At 40.8% G+C, this 23,901-nt stretch overlaps 1 protein-coding gene across 14 annotated transcripts in view; it reads right to left on the reverse strand.

Moving 5' to 3' along the window:
* Positions 1-23,901, reverse strand: part of LDB2 (LIM domain binding 2) — a 372,408-nt gene that overhangs the window by 68,705 nt on the left and 279,802 nt on the right. For all 14 annotated transcript variants that reach the window (XM_027597770.2, XM_027597769.2, XM_027597761.2 and 11 more), the window contains 3 exons: positions 16,233-16,405; positions 8,891-9,013; positions 6,175-6,258 (listed from right to left, as the gene is read on the reverse strand). In XM_027597770.2, coding sequence (XP_027453571.1) covers positions 6,175-6,258; positions 8,891-9,013; positions 16,233-16,405 — 380 coding nt within the window. The remainder of the gene's footprint in view (positions 1-6,174; positions 6,259-8,890; positions 9,014-16,232; positions 16,406-23,901) is intronic.

Consider the following 23,901-nt stretch of genomic DNA (forward strand, 5'->3'; position numbering starts at 1 on the left):
CATGCAAGGACCATCCCCTTTATTGTTGATGGGAGATGAATGAAAATAGCACTTTCCACTCATGTCATCCTGGAAGTTTGCATCCTGCAGGTTTTCTTTAAATGCTTAAGGACATGCGGCACCTGGGTTAAGCGTCTGCCTTCAGCTCAGGTCATGATCCCAGGGTCCTGGGATTGAGCCCCGCATCCTGCCTCTCTATCTCCCTCTGCCCCACCCCTTGCTTGTGCTCTCTCTCTCTCAAATAAACAAAATCTTAAAAAAAAAGAGCAACTCTTTTCTTTTTAATTAATTTATTTGACAGAGAGAGACGCAGCAAGAGAGGGAACACAAGCAGGGGGAGCGGGAGAGGGAGAAGCAGGCTTCCCGCCAAGCAGGGAGCTTGACATGGGCTCCATCCCAGGCCCCCTGGGATCATGACCTGAGCCGAAGGCAGATGCTTAACGACTGAGCCACCCAGGCGCCCCAAGAGTGCAAGTCTTGAGTTTGGCTCAGGTCATGATCTCAGGGTCGTGAGACTGAGCCCAGTGTTGGGCTCCACACTTGGCATGAAATCTGCTTGAGATTCTCTCTTTCCCTCTGCCCCTCCCTCCACTGGCATGCATGCACTCTCTTTCTCTCTCTCAAATAAATAAATAAATCTTAAAACAAATTAAAAAATAAAAATAAATGCTGGAGGACATGGTTTCTGCCTACTCCCATTCTCTTTGTGGAATAGGAAATGAAATCAACATCAATTATTTCTTTTTCAATTTGGAAAATTGAATTTGTTGAAGCTATTTAAATTTAGAAAACAGTTACTGCATACAGTAAACATTCCCATGCAAGAAGTGCTTATAGGAAATTTGAAATGATGGCAATTTCAAACCCTGAGTGAGAAAGGGCTTTCACTCTGATGAAATAAAAGACAAGAATAGGAAGAAGGACCAGGCTGCTGGGTGTGTTGTCCCCAAGGGCTCTTCTCAGAAGCTCTGAGTGCAGGGGGCTCCAGTGAATGACTCGACTCTTCCCAGTGACCCTCAGAAAAGCACACTTGGCAAATGGGAGATGGGACCTCCACGTGCCTCCATCTCACTAGACTCCAGAGAGGGGGGTCTAATACCCCATTTTTCAGATAAGGAAACTGAGGCTCAGAGAGGTCAAGTAACTTGTCCAGGGTCACACAGCTAGCAAGTGGCTGAGTTCAAATACATACTCCTGTCTGTCTGGCACCCCAAACCCAAGTGCCAGCATGAGGTGCTTTCCCTGACTATGCTGTATTCTTGCTCGAAAAAAACTCTCTCTAGAACCATGCCACTCAGCTCGACTATACATTTTGGGCCATAATACCTACCTTGTGTTGGTACCTAAAACAAACTTAAAACTTACATTCCATCCATGTGAAACTGCCTGGAGTTCCCCAAACCCACCGGCTTTCTCCATCCTCCTCTGTCACTACTCGTGGTGGACTCTTCATCTAGTCTACCTGGTACCACCTACTCGTCTTTCAGAATCAATTCAAAGGGCCATTTCCTCCTTGAAGGCTTGGAGCTTCCCATGTCCACACTCCAACAACCTCTCCCCTCTTCGTGCTTGGCTGTGGGATCAAATCCTTACACTTACGAGTTTTGTGACTATAAAAAGCTACTTCTCTGTGTGTCGGTTTCCTCCCCTGAAAAATAGGACTAAAAAGAGTCTCTAGTTCATAAGGTTGTCATGAATATTAAAAAAAAAAAAAAAAAAGGACTTCCTGCCAAGTACCTAGCAACAGTACCTGGGATATAGTAAGTGCTCAATAAATGTTAGCGACTACGTGGATCACTGTATCGGGACAGATTTCTCTCCCAGCACAGATTTGGTTTTCTTTTGTACCTGATGTACAGCGACTGCCTTGAAAGTCGTGGAGACCTGGCATAAAGAAGTTGTCTAATAGATGCTTGTGGAGTGAACAGCCCCAGCCTGGACGACTACCACAGGGACACTCATCCAGCCAGCCCTGGTCTGCCAGAGGTCCCTGAGGCAGGAAGTGTGACTACATCTCATCAGAGCCGCATACCAGCTCGGCGACCACCAGTTGCGGCTCCAAGGGGAATGGCGAGCCGGCCGTGGCCACACCTCTCAGGACAGAGCACCTCCAGCCTCCTTAGGCTGGGAGGAGACACGAGGCAACGGCAGGCGATGTGACAACTCAAATCAAATGACAACATCTGTTCTGTTGTCACCTCCAAAGCATCAGGTCACCAGAGCCCCCTCCAAAGTGCTGCCAGGCGAGCGTCCGCGGACGGTGCCATCACCGGCATTCGCGAGCTCAAAGCGCATCCACCGCGCTTCACCTGCGTCTTCCTCCAGCGCCCAGAGCCCCCCTCCCGCAGCTCTGCAGAGCCCCCGACTGCAGGCCTCCACGAGAATGATTCAGAATTTCACGGCAGTGAAAGAACCTGTCTGGGCGAAGCGAGATGACTGGAATTGCTTACTTTCTGTACTGCTTAACTTTGTTACGTGAAAGACACAGCATATTGAAATTTCAGATGTCTGGAGCATTTAAAATCTCCAGCCCTCCTTTCCAAAGCAGGATGCATGGAGTTTAAAACAAAACAAAACAAAATTCTTCTGCTGGTTTAGAAGGCCATCGATTAATATTTGCCAACACACGCGTCTGACCTCTTTTTCTGATCTGGGTGTGGTTTTGGAGATCCTCAGTTAATTACTTAAGTAATACCTCAGATAAGCCCCTGAGGCTGGAGGCAAAGGCCTGGCTCCTCAGAAGGACAGAGGAGCGCCAGGTTTTAAAGCAGTTTTATAAATGAATGCACTGGGTGATTGCTCAGCTGTCTTACAAAGTATCAGATGGTAAGAGCACTAATGAAATCTTTGATCCCAATTCTAATCCAAAAAAATCTTCGGTGGTTAGTAACCACTAACCAGGCCAGGTCTCATCATGGAAATGCCCATATGCGTGGTTATGGGAACTGAGTGTGAGGTTCTGCTCAGCTTTGACCTGCCCAGTGGCTCACAACCTCCTTGAGTTATTGCTGGGAGGCGTGACTTCTATCTGGACACCAGAGGACCCCTCCCCAGACGCCCACGAGCCCTGTAGGCCCTTCCTTGTCAGCACAGCTTGCTGGAACTGTGGCCGACCACACTCCACTGGCCTCCCCCAGCCCTGGAAGGGGCCACAATTTCTCCACGATGAGGGCCCAGCACCTGGCACAAGGCCAGGAAGACAGAGTGGGCTCAATGAAAGAGTCCTGAACCAATCAACAGAGGAATAAGTGATGGAGGGAGTGAACAAAGGAAAGAATGGAGGCAGGAAGGACAAGCAGCTGCTGAGGCAGGATGCATGAGCAGAGGAAGTAAAGGAGTGTTAGGTGGACCCAGAGTGAGAGAAGAGAGCCAGATGCCATGTTGCTCTCCATGGTTCCAGTATGAACAACAATGATGGAGACCTAATAGGTGCTTAATGAATTATGCCCATGAACACTAACTGGGTGCTTTCTGTCCGTGGACCCTGCGCTAAGCCGTTTACATGGATTGTCCCGCTTAATCTGCACGTGAAACCCTACAAGGAGCTGTCATTACTTGTGGCAAAGTGGATTAAGGCCCCGGGGAGAGATGATGCTGACTCCCCTGTCAAGGCAGGAGAGACATGGTCCAATTTCTGTCACTATCATCGCTCTCCCTTCTTACTAGAAAGGCAGCTCTGCATGAAGCTCAGGGATTCTAGAGCCAGACAGCCCGAGTTCAAGTCCCAGCCCAGCCACTCAGTGGTAGAAGGCTGGGTGACTGAGTTCACTTCCTTGCACTCTCTGTGTCCGGCTCTCTCACACAAATTGTGTTAGGGCACATGGACCATTGTAAAGACTAGGGAAGTCAGGACATGCTGTAAGTGCTACATTTAAGTGGTAGCCTTTGAAACAGGATTCCATATTGCCCAAACCCACACACGCCTTCCTCCTGTCGCTGTTGGGAGAGGGGTTGGTGCTAATCCCTTCTCTCCGCCCCCCCCCCACTTTGCAAATATGATCTTCTCAGTCTTTGTGGGTTAAAATCAGAGAATCGCAGAATGTGGGAATGAGGTGGACCTTGTTGACCCCAAGGTGAAAGTCACCATTTTACTGAGGATAATAAGAGGAGCTAGGGAGAGGGGAGGAAGGAAATTTAGCATTTATTCATCTATGTTAAAGGCAGCTAAAAGATGTAATAGTGAATCTGTCCAGATTTCACCAGAGGGTGAGTGACCAAGTCTAGGACAGAATCCAAAGTCCCAGATTCCAATGTGGGGTCAGCTGAGGACACACAGTATGAAACATCTTTATCTGCCTGAGGAGAGGCATCTTCAGATGGTTTAAACTAAACTGCTCATGGTCTCTGACAAGATGAAATGGCTAGCAAGGGAGGGCAGCCTTCTGAATTCCTGCGGCTAGAGCGTGCCACAGACCCCCACTTCCCCAGGCCTTGCTACCCACTCCCATTGCCCCAGTGGTTCCATGGGGGCAGCTCTAAATGCAGAGCCTGGAAGTTTGGAAGAACCTAGCTCCAGCTACCCTGCCTTGAGGCACTTGCTTGTCCATCCACCCTCCTGGAGCAGGAACCACAGCACCATTACTGGAGAACAACCTGGTTCAGGGCTGCCAAAATGGCGGTGGTGTTGGGGCAAAGTAAGGTGGTGCGGAGCAAAGCCGACTCCAGCTCTTGCTGTGCCTGGATTTGGACTGAGGGCATCTAGGCTGGATGGAAAACGGCTCTTCTCCCTCTCCCCAGGAAGGGGACACTGCCATGCTCACGTTTAATCTTTTCAGAGGCTTCTGGCCTGGTGCCCCGGCCAGCAAGCTGCTCCAAGATCTGGTTCCTAAGTTACTCTCCCTCTCACCTCTCCTGGCTTCTCACTCCATGTCCCGGCATCATTCATCTGCCTGGAATTCCATCCCCTAATCCAGGCCCCTTCTTTTCCCTCTAACGGGAATGTCCTTCCTGCCCCCTTCTTGGCTTTACCTTTATTCATTCTTTCACACTCAAGTCAGGCATCATCTCCTCCAGAGAGCTTCTCTGAGGTACTCTTCTGAGAGGTCTCCGTTTTATACTCCCATAATTCCACTTGGAAACTTCCAACAGGGTTATTTACCATTTTGTGTATAATGTTCTCTCTATGGGTCTGGCCCTCATAGGAGTGGGTTTCTTGATGGCAGGTACCATGACTTTTGTCTTTGAATCTTCACTCTCTAGCCCAGGACCTGGCACATGGCATTGAGTGCGTGACTTGGAAGCCTTTGTTCAAATTGTTCTTAATTCACTGAAGAGAAAGTCTGGCCAAAGCATTTCAGCATTTCGACATATGCAAAACGATCATATACAGAAGGTTGGGAATACAAAACAAAATTCACAAACCGGCACAGTGCTTGGGGATCAAGAAACAACAGCATAAACTCCGTGATGGGGCAGGGGGCTGGAGAAGTGGCCATACGATGACAATGAGGGAGCTCAGCAACTCAGAGGCAAAGGAATGTGGAACGTGGCCACGGACTTCTTGTCGAATCTGGAGGACAATGCTTGCTGCTTTATGAAGGAAACCATATCCTCTACCTGCAACATGACGATTGCGAATTCTACACCACAAACCGGAGTGACAAATGTTTCCCTTTTAGACCAAATACTGAAGCCATAGTTATCATATAGGCAGAGAATTTTGCCTAACTCCTAATTTTTAAAAATCAAAACCAACTTTATATCCAACCCAGAAAATCTGTTCCATGTTACACAGAGAGTCCCTAAGAAGACTTAGAAATAAATGTCTGTGGTTTCACCATCGGCCTGAATGTCGGGGGACCCTCCTCAGGGACACTCCCTGGGTGGAGACACAGAGGAAGTGAACCCAACAACAGTACATCAGAAACTTGAGACAACCATGAGGGGCAGAGCGCCAAAATACCGTATGAGCAGACATTGCTGGCCTTTGCATAATTAATTCCAAGAGTCATACAAACAGAGAGAGCAAGTTCAACCTTGACAAAGTCTAGGTTTGCTGCTTTGTTAATTAAACCCCATCCTCTATTGAACACACACACACACATACACACTGTGGTGTAAGACACATGTTTTGTGCTATATTACCTCATTTTAACTCCTTGGTTCAAGATACATATACACTTCTAAAGCACTTTTCAAATTCACCAGGAAATGTAATCATCCCATTGGTCTTACCCTGAGGTAGTTGAGGGTGAAGTTTGTTAGTCCCATCCTGGTGATGTTTTTGGACAGCTGATCCAGGACCTGAGGATCTTGTGCCTAAATAGGAAAAAGAGAATCACGTATTTTATCTCTGCAAGATGGTGCCAAGAAAGTCTCAGACTGGGCTACAGTTGCTAAGAAATGCAATCTCAACACTGTCGGTTTTTCTCAGAGGGGAGGTTGCTGGAGATAATTTAATTTACATTTTGAAGACACTTGCATATAATGGCTCAAGGACATGTTTGGATCAATGATGCAAGATCTGTTGCCAGGTAGAACCAAAATGAGTCAGGCATGCTTTTAGTCCTTGGGAGAAACAGCCTTACTTCCTCTGTGAGAGGTTCCTGTGTCTTCAGGAGGAGGGTCATGAAGCCCTGTCAGGTCACTTCCAAGTCTCTGGCACTCAGCAGAGGAGGCAGGGTCTCTGGATTTGGTAGAGCCAGACTTTAGGATCAGCCTTTGTTTCCAAGACTTGGGTCCAAGACTATACCTGAAAACTTTGTCACTTCTATGAAATTATATGTGTGTGTGTGTATATATATATATCTTTAAGAATTCTAAATTTCTTCCCCATTAAGCTAAGGTTAGAAATGCTCAAAAGCATCACATTTTCCAAAATATCTGCCACATTTAAAAGAGAGATGTAATGTTCCATGGGCAACCCCAAATGTTCTGGTGGGCTACAAAAAAAATGAAAATTCTTTCTGGATTTCATTGTGAGATGAGTCTCTTGGTTGACACTTTTTCTTTTCATTTGTCTTTCCTTTTTTCTTAACTGGCAGAAGCAAACTGGAGCTAAGCAGAGAGAGACTCAAGAAACATCATTTTTGTCTTCATGTCTGTAGTCATGAGACTATCTAGGTTATCTTAACACTTTAATTTAGTCTTTCCTGTACTTAAATTTCCTCATAGTCATGCAACCAATTGGCTTTGTGTATTTCAACAAAACACCGAAAGTCAGAGAAGAGTCTGAGCTTGTCACTTCTCATGTCAGTTTCTGGGAAGGGGTCCTCTGTGGAAACGGAGCCAGTATTTATGGAAGGCCTTTCATGTGCTGGGAAGAGCTGGTTCTATAGCTATGCATCAGGTAGTTGTGGCCAACATCATACGCATCAACTTTGCAGACAGAGGACAGGATAATAATAAACGAAAGGAAGGATGTTACTGCTGCCAAAGCTGCTGAAAGCCGGTCACCACTACTTGAAGAGGACCTCCTACGTGCCAGGCACCGTTTTACGTCCTTTACGTGCGTTAACTCTTAATCCTCAAACCAGTCCAATGAGGCAGGCTCTATTACTGTACCCATCTTATAGATGAAGAACTGGGAGCACAGAGATGCCATGTCACTTGCCCAAGGTCACACAGGAACAGGGATACACACGTATGTGATCTCATTCCAGGGCCTGGGCTCCTAACCACTACCCTCTGCTGCCTCTTAGTCTATTTTGAGAACATAAGAGCGGCTACTCTGGGATACTTCAAGGGGAGTGGAGGATGTGAACTGGGCTTTGAAAGTGGAGAAGGACTTAGGGGTACGAATAGGTGGAAAGATTGGAGCAAAGGAGTGGGGTGCCACAGCAGGAAGTACAAGGTCAATGGGAAGGGGAGAGATTGGGTTAACCGGTACGGAGGAGAGGGTCGAGGACAAAAGCCTGGGGAGACAGACTGGAATTGGATAGTCAGGAGACAGATGGCTCATCAGCCTGGGTTTTGGAGTCCGTACCAGCAGAGTTGAAATCTTGATTTGCCACTTTCGGGCTGAGAAACATGGAGCAACGTATCAAGCCCGAACCTTGGTTTTCTCACTTCTAAAACAGGGATAATGATCCTGCACCTCTCTGGGTTACCGGGAGGGTTAAACAGAATGTGTACAGACGCTTAGCACAAGACCTGGCATAGCAAACACCCAGTAAATACTAGCTACTCTTATTGTATTCTCTTTTGATTGTACAGGGTCTTAAAAATCAGGCTCATTAAGTCTGATTTTGCTCCAAAGCTTTTTCACAGAAACTGCTGCATCATGCATTATGGAAGAGGGATTTATTTAAGTCAATGCCTTTGATGCCTTCTTCGGGGGCTGCACTCAGCTAGCTCCTACCAAGTCTTACCTTTAAAACGTATCTCCAGATTGGCATCGAATCCAGCTGTGCACCTAGTTGGTGCTCAGTAAATGTGATGTGATTTACGGTCAAGTGAAAGGGAGGGAACCCCAAATCGCTCACTTCATTCCAACACCATGGTTAGGAATGATACAGACAGAGATCTGAGGTACGTGAGCCCCACATCTTGTCAGATGGTTCTGATCAAAACCGGACACTGTTTTCCTTACTTCTTGTTTTATTTCCTTCCCCAGTTAATAGCCTAGGCAGAGCAGTACTTTATAATGACTCAGTGGAATTTAAGAAAAGTACTAACTGTTTATTGAGGTAACCTCAGTTTGGAGTTTAAAATAATAAAATATAAAAAAAAAAAAAATCTCACAATGCACCAAACTCGGAAACAAAGGAGGGGGGAAAAAGGGCCTGTGGAATAAAATGGTTGAGGGGAAAACTCAAAATTGAGAGTTCGTTACCCAACACGTGAAGACTGCTGGTATTCTTTCACACAAGGAGAACTGGACTTTTCCTCCTTGAGTAGATGGGATGGGGGGGAAGGGAGGAAAGAGTAAAATAGTGCTGAAATTACTTACATGCATGGCTAGAATGCTCCTTGGGACTAACTCTCTGTATTGTCTAATGGTAAAGTGCCATGTTTTTATTCTCATGAGATCATCAAAGGTGAACTCCAAGATCAGTCTGCCTTCTGTACATACCTAGAAGCGACAAACAACACACTCATTTGCCTTGCAGTTTGTGAATGCCACATTTTTGTAACTCACACGTCGGCTGCTCAGCATAGTCTCCCTGACTGTCCTTGGGCAGTGCTGGATCTTGGCAAGGATGTGACACGAGTGCTTTTGCACGGCACACTGAGACAAGCATGAGCTCCAGAATCCGTGGGTTCAAAAGACAGCACAGCGGCTTACTGGCCATGAGCTACTAGTAACTTGACTGGTTGCTGCCAAAACTCCATGAGCCTCTGTTTTCTTCATTTGCAAATATGGGAACAAAACCTATATTATTGCAGTATTATGTCAAAAGCTCCTGGCACATGGTGTGTCCCCGCAAAAATCATACTCTCCCACCTCCTCTTATCTCTGTTTTCATCATTCTTCTACCATCAGAGCATGAAATCTTGTTTTAATCGTGGTTGTCCTACTCTGGGAGAAAGTACCTAATAAAATAATTCACGCTTAAGTGTGACTTACTACAAGGTTACCCAACCAGAGGATGTTTTCATTTTCAGGGACAAATTCCGGGGGGACAATGTGTAACCCAACACCGTCGGGATCAGTTATTGGCATGCGGAAAATAGAGGCATTCTTAGAGTGTCTTCCTTCAATCACATCCTATCGGCAGTGACAAATTCTGCTTGCATAAAAGGCCAGGCTTTGGGGGAAGGGACGGTATCTTTCTAAGAAAAATATGTATTATTAATGAAACATAGAACTTGTGAGGCTCTCTTCCTTGACAGGGTGATCATTTTTTTTCCTTCTTTTGATAGTCAGATCATTTTTAGCATGTAGCTCCTATTTAATTTACCTATTTTATTCCACCATTAATGACTTTGAAATGGGAGAAAATGCTAGGCAATCGGACACCATTGATCCTATTTCAACTAAAAAATAAGTAGTGGTAGCATATGGGTCAAGTTTAAACAGTTACAACTAATTATTCCGTTCGTGTTTGCTTTAGAGTAGACAGAGACTTTGACATCAGAAAGTACTAGATGCCCATCTTAACTCTACTTTTCACTTATTTTGGAACTTTGAGAAAACCAAATAAATTCCCTAGGTTCCAGTTTCCTCATCTGTAAAATGAGGATAATACTAACCTTACGTTGTGTTGCTGGGGAAATATATGAATGATAAGGTGTGTGTGTGTGTGTGTGTGTGTGTGTAGATTGCCTTGTATTGTATGTGGCACATAGTAGGATGGCAGTAAATGATAGTTATAAAGATAAAAGAAATGCAACTAAAGAACAAAGAACCTCAGACTAGTGGTTGTCATAATGTGCTCTCTGAGACCTATGGATCCAGGGAGGTGTCTCAGGGGCTCTGCTGGGAAGAGTTCAGCCTCCATCTAAACCACGTGGTCTCCACCCATTTTCTCAATTCGACCAAGCAGCTTCAATTTCATCCTTTTGACATATTGCACTTCTGATCAAGCCTTTTTGGAGAAAGATTTCCTATGCTAAAGACAAATATACACAGTTTTGGAAATCAATGCACTATACAAGTTTTAAAAATCATAAATAGACTCAATAGACTCAATAGAGGGTATGCTCATTTCTGAAACTATAGTCCATGAAGATAATTAGCAATTAATTTCAACCTTTTATGAGGTATTAATAACCGTTTCTCTCTTTGGGAATTTAATACGGAAGGCCACCATTTACTGAGTTCCAACTATATCCTAGGCACTGGGTTAGATGCTTTCTATTTAATTTAAGGTAGTATTTTCTTTATTATTTTTTCTTTTTACAAATTTTTTTTGTAGAGAGAGAGAAACGTGCCAATGGGGGGGGGGGCACGCAGAGAAGGAGAGGGGGAGAAGAATCTTAAGCAGGCTCCAAGCCCAGCATGGAGCCCAATGGGGGGCTCAATCGCAAGACCCTGAGATCATGACCTCAGCCGAAGTCAAGAGTCAGATGCTTAACTGACTGAGCCACCCAAGTGCCCTGGTAATATTTTCTTTAAACAAGCCAAATACCAGTACAAGGAGTGTGAGTAACATGTGTTGCCAGAACACTACTTAAGAGAGATGCTATTGACGTCCACAATTTTCTTTTTTTCACAGATCTCAGAAGCACCATAGGATAATTATTGATAATCTGGGTGAAGACCTTCAGCTCAGACTCCACTAGCAGAATCCATGGGTAATTTTAGGCATTTAGACACCTTGCCCCAAAGCTCCTCAACCGAGTGGTTTTCAGAGCTTCCTCTCTGGCACATTAGCCATGAGTGTTGTGCACTCAGAAATGGGGGAAGACTTTTGTTGTCCTCAAACCACTCCTCTAGAACATCCTTAGCATTGGAATTCACCAAGGTTTTCAAAAGGGTTTCATGGAGATTAAGCCACACAATTCCCCCCGCGGTGTCAGTATGACAGAAGCCACCGGCAGTGAAAACTTTCACAAAAGGGAGGTGACTGCAGTCAGTCAGGGACAGTTGAAATGTCTTGACAGTAGAGGACAGGGATATTTGGATGCTATAATCCTTTTTTTTTTTTTTTTTTTAAAGAAGGGGGATTATTAGATGTTTAAACAAATATTAGCCCAGTTAAATATCATGCTTTTTTCTTATCTAATCTATTTGTTTTGTGTTTATGAACCGCAGATCCAGGGCAGATAGAGGTTCTGGTTTACTTCTACTGGAATAGAGTTTCATAATGTGAAGGCATAGATGGAATCCTTCTGATGAGTTACTCAACTGGAGGATCTGTAAGGTCAAGTTAAATTGTATTCTCTGTTTACCATGACAGAGCAAACCAGTTGAGGACCCTTCTTGCCTTCAAACTGTCATGGGCCTACAAAAGGGAAAACTGCAGCAAGCCCTGTGCTTCTCCTTTGTCAGCTCAAACCAAGAAATATCCAGAGCATATCACGCACAAGAGAGGAATCCTTAAAACTGAATCCAAGCTGACTGTGTTGGGTGTTTTCTTTAAGGAAAATTAAATGACTTGCTTGAATGGAAGAATGGAGGAGAATTTGTCACTCTTGGTCTCCCCCCGCCCCAGGTAGTTTTACCCATGGCCTTCTCCCAAGCCCTATTTGGCCTCCCTGTGTCCTGCTCCCATCACGGCAGTTAAAGGAAACTGAAGGCTTTGTGATTTATTTTACATGTGACAATCAGCAAATGGAATAGGAGGGCCTAAGAAAAAAAATATATATACTCCTTGTCTGGAAATAGTAAAAAACAGACACAGCTTATAAAGGGGAATTAATATTTTCTCTTTTCAGAAAAATTCTGTGCATTCCTCTTAATCAATACAATTAATGTAGCTTTTAACTAAAGTTGGCCTTTTTTTTAAAGCTGCCTTTCACTTGGAATCCAAAATCAAAAGGGTCCCCAATTAAGAAAACATTTTCTGTTGTGCTGAATTCATGTTACCGTACTGTGAGCTCTGACATTTTGTTTCTGTGGTAACCAAAATCAGCTGATTAGTTGGCATGGCAACAGAAAAGATGTAATCCCAGCAGACACACTCTAATCAATGCCCCCAGCACAGATGGTCTCCGGAGGATCAACAAGAAAGAGGCTGGCAGGCATTCAGCGGATCACGTGCTAGCTTGAGACTAGGCCAGGAACAAGAGAACTAAAAAAGAACATTTCTCAAACTAACCAGTAGCTTTTTAACCCTTTTCTTTCTTTGACTAATTGTAAAGCAATGTTGACCATGCCGTTGTATAATACAAGTGATTTTCATAGAGCTGTTAGGAAAGAAAATGTGCTTTTTAGGTAGAAGTGTTTACTTAGTTTTCTTGGTCTTTATGCACGAAATACTGCTTTCAAATTAACAATTGCATAAAGCTCATCGTATTTTACGTGGAGATACTGCATATGTAAATGCATATGTTTACGTATATTAGAGCAATATGATCATTGATATTATACTAATTCGACTGGAGCTGGGATAAGGGTAGAAATGGATAAACCCTGGACTATAATGTTGTAGACAGGCTAAGATAGGAATGATGTCAAAGACATGAGTAAGTATTCATATAGGGAAAGTGGCTGGGGCACTTCCAGAGTACTTTTCTATAGTAATAAATAATTGCATAATAAATAATCAAGATCAGAGAAAACATAAAGCCATGTTTGCAGAGTGATAAGGGTGTTTGGTAATGGCTGTAACTATTACTATTAGTTTGCAAAATCTAAAAAAAAAAAAAAGTAGCCTGATGTGTACCCCAGAGAGGGCTCCTCTCAGCATCTGCCAGTATTCACACCCTCAAATATAATTCAAGGGTCTTTGATTCTGAAAACCTTGGTGATTGCTCTTCAGATTATTAAGCCTTGTTTTCAATTTGATTCGAAATTGAATACAGAAAAGAAAGGCTTCATAATGTGTGTTTTAAAACTCTAATTACATATTTATCCATAATCTATAATGTTCCTAGGATCAGGAAATTGCAAAATGTGCACTATACTCCTGAGGAATATTAAATATTACTGTTGATTAGGACTGCGACTGATTTTTGATTCACCAGTTGACCAAATTTTCATAAAAGAAACTCAGAAGCACTGGGTCAAATGCTATTTGGGGAATTAGAGTGTATTGATAGTCTAAATTAGAACAATGTGATATGCCTGTACATAATGTGCTCAAGTAATTCCATGTTCAGCGGGCTCCCCTTTAAAAATAAAGTAGCGGATTCCAGACTATGTTTTTCTTTGTGATACTGAAAGGTCATTAGCTCACTGTTTTATACTAAATACATTATTTTATTACACGAAGATGGGTTATTTTTAATTAATATAAGAACAAAAGAAAAATTGGACGTATTCTTCGGGTAGTATAATAATCACGAAGGAGGGGGAAGAAAAGAAGAAAGTAAAAAGAAAAAAATGAATGCTTTAGAATTTTCTAAAAATAAATGTGCATAATTAGCATCTGCACTAAGTCCACATAGCTAGGCTGCATTTCCCAGAAAGTGATATTTTTCATCAGAGTATGGAAATATTCATTATGAGAGTTGGGAAATGTATTGCCATAGAGTAGAGTGAGAGGTGACCTGAATAATTGATGTTTGGGGCTGAAAGAGCTGAGTTCAGGAGGAGGCTACTCGGGTCTTCCCTGTGGCCATCTGAGAGGGAAGTGTCCCTGGGCGAGGAAAAATTGAAACAGAGGGAAACCTTCACTTCTTGATTTCAGTGAAAAAAGGCACTTTATCAATTCATCAGAAGAATGAGATTTTTTAAAAATTTAAAACCTGTCCTGAATATACAGGATTTTACCTTCAGAGCAGCTGACTATGCTCATTTATGAAAGACTTTGGCCTGGAATGAAAGAAATTGAGAAAATATAAAGGACTACCTTTTAGTATATATTTTACATGTATATAAAATATTACACATTATCTTAAAATTATTTATTATAAAATTTATTATAAAATATATTATTGTGATTATATAAAATATTTTATGTTTTATAAAAGGGATGACACAAAATGCATTTTTATTTTCAATGGCTATAGGCTTTGGATGTAGCTTCTTCATTACAGCCATTTTACTTAATTTCCATGGATTTCTTTTTTCCCTTAAAGCATAAGGAATTGGCATGTTTTCCTTGATTACCTAAACATAATGCTAAACCTAGACAAAAACAAAACAGAACAAAACAAAAAAACAATAATGAGCTAGCTGAGAAAGCTTTTCTCTGTGGGGCTCTGATTTCCTAACATTTGAAATAGGTTGTGTTATCCATCTGAGATACAAGATTATGTAAATATTTTACATCTCCAAAATGAAGTGAGACATGGGCAGATTAAACTGTCATCCAGGTGATCATTCCTTTCCATGTAACTAAACTCTCTTCCCAGCATGGACTTCTGCATACAGTGGGAATGAATATTCTTTGTCCCTGATTGGCAACTTTCCTTTCTGTTCAACTGTTAAAAAGGAAGAAAGAGAAAAACCCAACTTCTGCCCCACATTTAAAATGTCTATTGACAAAATCAAGATACCACGAAATCAATGACATTTGATGATTTGCTTTTGCATTTTACCACCATTTCCTTTGCCCTTGGTTTTTTTACATCATCGTGAGCAACTGGGAAGATGAAGCTGCACCAACAAGATCAGTGGATACTTTAAATGATAAACATTTTACTTTATTCTTTTGGGAAAACCGTGCACCAGTAACAAACACATCTTAGTCTTGTAATTTGGGCTTCTGCAATTAACCCTGAAATTCAACTTCTCAACTATAAAGACGGGATTGTCATGTGTGTTTTTTTTTTTTTTTTTTGTCATATATGTTTTCAACTAAAAGAGATAGCTGCTGTCATTAATATTACAGATTAGTTTCACATTGAGTCCCATCAAAATGCAATAACTAGTGTTAATTAAAATAAACTTCTGTTTGTCAGATTCTCTGGCTAACTATTTGTTCTTACTAATTTTGCTACTTGGGAGAGGACATAAAGGGATTGTCTGTAGTGTTCCAGAAAGGTCTTTGCACAGAGGGAATACTCCACATGTCAGTTGTCTGTGGATGGGAAGTGTCATAGGTGCAGAACTTATAGAAGACATTCTCTTTCACTTCACGTCCTTCATAGAGCCTTGAATTGTGCCTCAAAGGTTGTGTTACCCAGTCCTCCGCCCGCCATCCTCCCCTGTGTTTCTCATTTTCTCATAACCAACTTTTGGCTCTACTGTCCTCACTTGCTGACTGACCAACCACGGAACTTCTCAGAATTTGGAGAAACAAATTTTAAACTCCGAATTCCTTAGTTTCATTTATATTTTTACGTTTTTATGTTCCTTAAAGGTTACAACTAGTTGAGTTGTAGTTAGTTGCTTTTATCCCTGTTTGTTAACATTTGAATTTAGCTTTAAAAAGTATTTAATTTTACAAACAAAACACAAATACTGACCACACAACAATGGGAGAATGTTCTTTTAGCTATAGAAGATTCTTTGTTTAACAATCAAAATTCTAATTTAGCAACCTGAGTTTAACAGGCAGCCAAAACTCTGTCTCTCTTAGTTTTGAGGCTCTATCATATTTGCTCTGTATCATTTGCACACATCTAAGAACAGTGTTCACCAAGAGTCTAGCCATGTCACAAACAAAAGAGATTATCTCATAGTGCTGAGAGTGTCTGAGATGTGAGAAATCAGCTCAAAGTTCCTGAAGAAAAGCATAATTATTATCCTTCAATACACCCACAGAAGAACAAGCCAAGTTGCTGAGTATGTCCTGTACCTTGGTAAACATGGGCTTCCCATGCTGGGTGACCATAGCACACTGGTCGCAGTCCACTGTGATGGATGAATTGTGGTATGACTCTTTCGAGTGTTTGAGGATGTAATACAGGTCGGTCACCCCTCCTTCAAACACAGTGCTAAAGTAACGGGGGATAAGCGTCCTGCCGATAGCTGGGAGAGAAACACAGAGAAATAAACCATTAACAAAAATATCCAATGGCCCCCACGCACCCCACACCATTGCCAGACCTCCAACTGGATACAAATCATCTCAAGAAACCAATCATACCAGGAGGCAAATTTCTTTCTTTTATAAACAGCCATGACCCTTCTGGGTTGCAGTTAGGGAAATAAAATCCCCAACTGTTCAGCAAAAATTTGTACGTTCATCTCTCCAGATTTTGTGTTCATTGAAAGTCAATAATGTAAGGGTTAGTACTTCAAAAATAACGGGAACAAAAGCATTGACTACTTTGGATCTCATAAATATCTTTTAAATGAACATATTTTTTAAAAAAATAAAACACATCCAATCAACTTGGATTTTTCAGTGAATTATTTATAGGCCAGTCATCCAGTCATGTTTTATTAGTAATAGTAGTCATAATGTAAATTTTAATAATGTAATGCTTTGCAGTGTGTAAAGTATTTTGGCATTCTTTCATTGGATCTTCAGAACAACCTCAAGATAGTGGGGAACTGGAAACCAAAAGGATTATTATGCAAAAAAAAAAAAAGGTCATTAGGACTGTATCAAAGTCACATGACTTATAAGTAGATAATTGGGGTCTCTAACTCCAATCTGCAAACATTTACTCTTTTCAACACTATGTCTCCAACTGCTTTAATGATTGAGAATCTTTAAAAAGTGATCTGGATCTGCATATACAAAGAGATCCATACCTATGTAAATACTGATTATTCTATCTGCTTCTGGAGCTGGATATCTTTCTAGAACAAAAGACCAATTTTAAGAGAACTTGATACCTTCTACTTGGTCTACATTGGTCTCTTTGATTCCATGTGTCCTGTCCTGCCCCATTTTAGTTTGAATGATTGGTAAGTAGCTGGGTCTCTCTGATATATAGTGCTTAGAAACACCTAACAAGCCCTTGCTTTAGCAGAGATTTTAAATCTTCTTAAACTGAAAAATCCCAACTCATAATATCAGGAATTTTGCCTATGTGCAGATTTTGAGGCAAAGTACTAAAGCACTCTCAAGCGATCCAAGGTTTTTAATAAATCTCTTACATTCGCTATATAATGCCTCCTGAAAGACAAAAATAATATTTAAGATAAATAAATTACCAAAGAGAGCTTTAGTAGGAAAGATCATACAATCTTTACTTGAATGTTTTAAAATGTTTAATTTCATTTTAAAAGAATCAATGTTAATCCATTCCATATGGATCTATATCTCTTTTGTACATGGATTTGGAAAAAAAAAAAAAAAAACTATAAAAAGAATACCCTGCCAAACTGTTTCTGAAGTAATCTCTAAAGAATCCTGCTGTGGATGACTAGTCTCTGAATAATTTATATAGTTGTTATTGCTTCGTATTTATTGCAGTAAAATCAATCAACAAGTGTGTATTAAATATTCCAGGATTTTTGGCAATTCCATTCTAAATAATCCTTGCACATACATTTTCCAAATACTGTTTAATCCCCAACAGCGCATGTTCATTTGCTAAATATAATATTCAAACAAGAGTGATTTGAGTCCATCATGTCTTTAAACATACACACACACAGCTGATATTATAAAGAAGACTTTGTTAATGTGAAAAACCTTCTTGTACTTTGCTAAACAGATAAAATTAATTTAATGCATTTCAAATAGTCTAACCTAAAACTAATTTCCATAAAACAGCTCTAGTAATTTGACATTTTGGGATCTGTACTGTGGAGAATAAATACAAACCATAAAAATGTAGGTGTGGGGTGAAAATATTTCACTACAATATCCAAGGAATTGTCACATTAAAAAGGTTACTGTAAATAAACACCACTGGATTAGCCACATTATAGTTTATTCATCATGAATCTTGCACCATTTAATTCCTTTGTAGTAGTATCTAGTATATATTATCATCATTTTCATTCACGAATAAAAAAATTGAATGGGGAAAAAAGTTGCAACTTCTTAACTTTAAACCTCAATTTTTAATTACGTCTCCAGCTCCAGAAGTTGTACAAACTATATAGTAAATATACTTAGAGGGAAATGCAGTTTTGCTTTATTTAGTATTTTCTAGCACTCTTGAAACTGATTGTTAAGGATACCTGAGGTTTGTGTTCAGCCCCTTTTCTTTGTGGGATAGCCCTTACAATTTATTTCCCCCAAGGTCTTTTGTGGACAGTCACTCACAAAGCTCCATTATCCACTGTGGTAGACTGCTACTGGTGGCCCCAGTGAACCATGGCAATGGCATTCATATCTTTGTGGATGTAGTCTCCTCTCCTCGAATCTGAACTGGGCTCTGTGATCTCCTTTAATCAATAGAATGCGGCACAAGTGACTTTGGATCAGTATGGGCTAAATCTTAAAAAGGCTTAGAGAAGCTTCTACTTTGCTCTCGGGTGGGAAGTCGGTGGCTATGTACAAAGTTCAACTACTCTAAGACTGCTGTACCATGAGAAGCCCAACCATTTGGAGCAGTCACATGAAGAACTGAGTCTTCCAGCTGACAACCCCAGCTGAGCAAACAGCAAACAGCCAGCACCAACTTGCATGAGTGAGGCCATCTTGGAAGTGAATCCTTGAGCTCCAATTAGCTGCTTCAGGCTGGTGTCACGTGAAGTGGATATGAGCTATTCCCCATAGCTTTGCCCAGATTGCAGAACCTCAAGTAAATAAAATAGATGTTTGTACTTTTAGCCAATAAGTTTTTAATGTAACGATGGATAATCATAGCACCTTTCAACCTCCTAAGCTACAAAGATGGGCAAATTAGAATCCTTTCCTGAAAGACAAAGAGGGCAGTCTTGCCACTAAAAATGTGAATTATAGAAACACAGAAGCTTGAGTAGAGAGGAAAGCAGATTAGAGAGACAGAAAGTCTTTGTGGACTGATTTGGGACCTCATTATAGTTGGGACTGAAACCCAGTTCCATCCCTTGGAGGTCCCACTTCTATGAGATGTATACCTCCTGCTTCTTTTGCTTAAGTGAGTTTGTGTTAGCTTTCTGTCATTTGCAAACAGGCGAATCTTGATTAATGCTGTCCCACTCCAGCATGGAATGGGGTAACAAACGCTAATGTAAAAGATAAAGGAAGTGATGAGAAAGATTAACCTGAGTCTTTTTGCGCAACATCCTGTGTCAGTAGCTGAAGGGGGTACAAAAGGTGTGTCAGAGACTGTATTCGTCTTCTGTTACTGTTGTTACAAATTACTACAAACTTAATGGCTTAAACTCTCTTTATTGATTATCTCATAGTTCCTGACAGTCTGACATGGGTCTTGCTGAGCTAAAATCAAGGTGTCAGTAGGGCTGTGTTCCTTTCTAAAGGCTCTAGGGGAGAATCTGTTGTCTTGCTTTTTCCAGGATCTAGAGGCTGGCTGATTTCCTTGGCTATGTCCCCTTCCTACATCATCCACCAGCAATAGTGGTTGGAGTCTTCCTTGTCTGCCTCCCGCTTCCACTTTTTAGGACCCTTGTGATTGCATTGGACCCACCCAAATAATCCAGGATAACCTACCATCACAAGACAACATATTCACAGGTGCCAAGGATTAGGACTGGACATCTTTGGGCGCCATTATTCCACAGAGGCTATCTTTGCCAAAGAGTTTTTGTTCTACAAGGGAGTATATACAAAATATAACACACACACACACACACACACACACACACACACACACACACACACACACACAACAAGCAATATATAGATAATGTGCAGTGAAGGGGACAAATAACCAGAAAAAAAAAAATCACATGTGCTTGGGGAAATCACTCTATAACTCATTCATTGATTTCTTCTATAAACATTCACTGAGCCCAGAGTAAGCATAAAGCTCTTGGTAGGTGCTGGAAACAGAAAAATAGATTTTGTCCCTGTCTTTCACTCAGTTCTAACAAGAGTTAACAAATATGTAAGCATCTAAATAAAATGTGATAATAGATTAAAAAAATGAATTTGAGAGTTTGAACTCTTCGCTAGTTTCTTCTGAATCCTGATTTCAATGTACAATATTATTATTTTTGAAGCACTGAGAAGATTAAAATGTCCTTTTAATTTAGTAAATCATGCAACCGCACTGCACAGCCTAAGAGACATGACTTTAAATCAGTGAATACTTCAGAGTTAGATATGGTTGTCCCCTAACTCATCAGGCACACCAATTCTGAATCTATTCAGATTTTATACTGTCATATTCATATGCTATACTTATACTTTACATTTATACTTTAATCCTTGGAATTAAAAATAATTTAAATATTGATATACCTAAATCTACATTGTGCTCCCATGGAAAGGATTATGTCTTCAAATATTCTTAAATAGATTAAGACTATAGTAGATTATAGAAGAAATTCCATTTTTCTTACACATTTAGGTAAAGTTCCAAAAGTTGGGAAGGAGAAGTGTGGTGAGCATGATAGCACAAGAAGATTTTCTGTGAGTGAAATATAGGGAAGTTCAATACAACAGATATTATTTATCTATATACTTATGAAAGACAAGAAAATGACAGATTAAATTATTCAGGATCCTGAAGTGTGTAGAAAGAATGTCTAAATAATATTCTACATTGTAGGTAAACATTTAGAGATAGCTAAAAAATTTACTCATAGCTAATTTAGAGAGTAAGCTCTGAATTCTAGTTCCTTGGGAGGTTTTTGTTGTTGTTTTGTTTTGTTCCCAAGCATTGACCCCATTCTCCAGAAGTTCTTGCTGTTGGGGTTGATAGGCTGATGGTTCTGGAGAGCAGTATCTAACTCCCATCTTTTCTTGTAATGCTTGTGGATATTAGGATATCTATAGGTACTTGTAGATATTAGCTGATTTCCCCCCATTTAGAAACCAAATGGTACATACTGAGAACTCTTAATCATTGAGAAGATATAAACTACTGTGCCTCTGTTGTTTTGAGCATTTCATCTCTATTAATCATTTTGAAATGCTTTTCTTAAACTCTTAAGAATGTGTATAGGGAGTTCACATGAAAGAGATTATCAATAGACAATAATCATGGGAAAATGTTCAAACCAGTAATCAAAGTACAAAATAAAATAATGATGAAAAGATTAAAACAAAAACCTGGTGAGGTTGTGGTGAAACAGACATACTTGAACACTTCTAGGGAAACCAACATAGCAATTATTCCTTATCTTGAGACTCTCTAATTCTCTGATAGCTTATTAGGTGTAAATACCCTTGCCAAACTGCAGTTCCAATGTGCAGATCTTAAGTGCTCTGAAGTTCTCCAAGTCTTTTGAGAAAATACTGTCTAATGTTGTGACTTTTTGATTTGGGGCGATCATTTACTATTCTAAATGCCTGTAATTTCTATCTTTCAAAGACAATTCGCTTTAAAAAAATGAAAAGGGTTGAGAACCGTAATTAAAATGTGGAATGAGAGGATGTATTAGTATTAGTACCACTTAACACTTGGCAATTACTTAACTAATGATTTTTCTCCTCTTTGGAAAGAGAAAACCATACAACCACACATTTGTGCTTTTAATTAGGCAAAGTTAATTATAATAAAGTCATCAATTACTACAGTTTCAAAAACTTTTTTTGTAAATATAAGGATAAATTGGTTCTCTGAATCTGGGTAGTTTTATACAGTTGTTCTAAGGCTGCAGTACATCAGAAATCCACATGGAAATTCAACCACTGAGATAAATAATAAACACAAAGATTCATTAAACTTAAACTTACGAGTATTCAGAAATCAGCAAATGCATTATGCTAACATGTAAACAAAGATGCTGCTAGTAGTGAATTAAACAATACTGGTGATTTCATTTATAGTAAATAACCATTATAAATAGCCAAAACAAAGGAAATAAAACAGGCTTGAAATTAAATAGGGGTGATAGAGGTTCAAAGCAAATTCCTTTGTCTTAAACGGAAAGCAGGTCAAACGAACTTTACTTTCATAAGTTGACATTTGAAATCTTTTATTAACATATCTTTTAATGCCAACACCTTTTACTTCTTTCCTCAACCAAAGCAATTTGATTTAAGTATCTTCTTTCTGATTACCTCTCTTACTATTTCAAAGATTCATTCATGTAATAGATGTTTATTAAGTACCAACTATGGGCCAGACATTGTCCTAGGGGCTGGACACTAACTGCAGGTGACTGAAGAAGCAGAATAAACTTGGTGGTGAGGGAGGGCAACCTGGTTTAGATGGGCTGGCCTAGAAGGCTGTAGTGAGGAGGTGTTAATGGAGCTGATCCCTGATTGCACAGGGCCATGTGAAGATTGGGGAACAAAATGGTCCAGGCCCAGGCACCAGCAAGGGCAAAAGCCCTAGGACAGGAATGAGTTTGGGTTGAATGAGCTTGATGTGTCATAGTATCAGAAAGAAGGCAGTGTGGCAGGTGCACAGTCAGGAGAACAAGATAACAGATGAGCTCAGAAAAAAAGAGGCAGGACCAGACTATGTGGAGCTTTCTAGGCCATGGCAAATGGCTTGCAATTTATTTTTAGTGCAATGAGATCTCACTGGAAAATTTTAGCCAAGGATAAGATCTGATGAACATATTCTATTCTTCTTTTTTAAAAAATATTTTATTTATTTGAGAGAGAGAGAGAGAGAGAGTGCACAAGCACGAGCGGTGGCGGGAGAGACAGAGGGAGAGGAACAAGCAGACTCTGCCACTGAGCTGGGAACCCCTCGCAGGCCTCAATCCCAGGACTCTGAGATCATGACCTGAGCCAAAGTCAGACGCTTAACCCACTGAGCCACGCAGGCGCCCCATATTCTAATTCTAATCTTCTTAAATGTATTATTCATCTGACCACAAAATCCCAAAACTCCATAACAAATATTTGATCCTCCTAGAAATCTAATAGGTGTTTTTTTCTTCCATTTTCGACCTACCAAACATTTTAAGAACTGGACTAAAACTTCAGTGGACCACCTTGCGCTAGATGTTAGAGAAATAATGATGACCACAGTAGACCCCATCTTGCTCTTAAGGAGCATCTGAGCAAGTTCTAGAAACTTACAGGTAAGTGTGCCTCATTTCATCTCATTTAGTACTTTGGCATATTCAGGAAATATTGGGTTCTGATTCTGCCAGCCATATCACAGGGTATTTCTCTCAGATGTGTGCCTTTCACTGTGGGCAAAATTCTTTTATCCCTTTATCCAAAGTACTGACAGTAGCATAATGCAGGAATCATGGTCCAGCCATGGCTGGACCTCTTACCATGAGTCAATGTCCTTTGGGTATGAAATTGAAATCCTTTACTGATTCACAGAATAAGGCCATGCTCTAGTTACTGATGCCCTGTGGGCTGGTACAGGGTCAATAAGGTGTTAGAGTAATATCTAAACTAAAGGATGAATAGACATCAGTCAGGCACATGGGGCCATGGGAATAGCATGCGTTAGGGAGCATCATGCATTTCCCATGATTTGGACTGCTGCCTAGACCAGATATTATATATTTATACCTTAGACGTTCTTGTCTGG

The sequence above is a fragment of the Zalophus californianus genome, chromosome 2, assembly GCF_009762305.2.
Source record: "Zalophus californianus isolate mZalCal1 chromosome 2, mZalCal1.pri.v2, whole genome shotgun sequence".
Taxonomy (NCBI): domain Eukaryota; kingdom Metazoa; phylum Chordata; class Mammalia; order Carnivora; family Otariidae; genus Zalophus; species Zalophus californianus.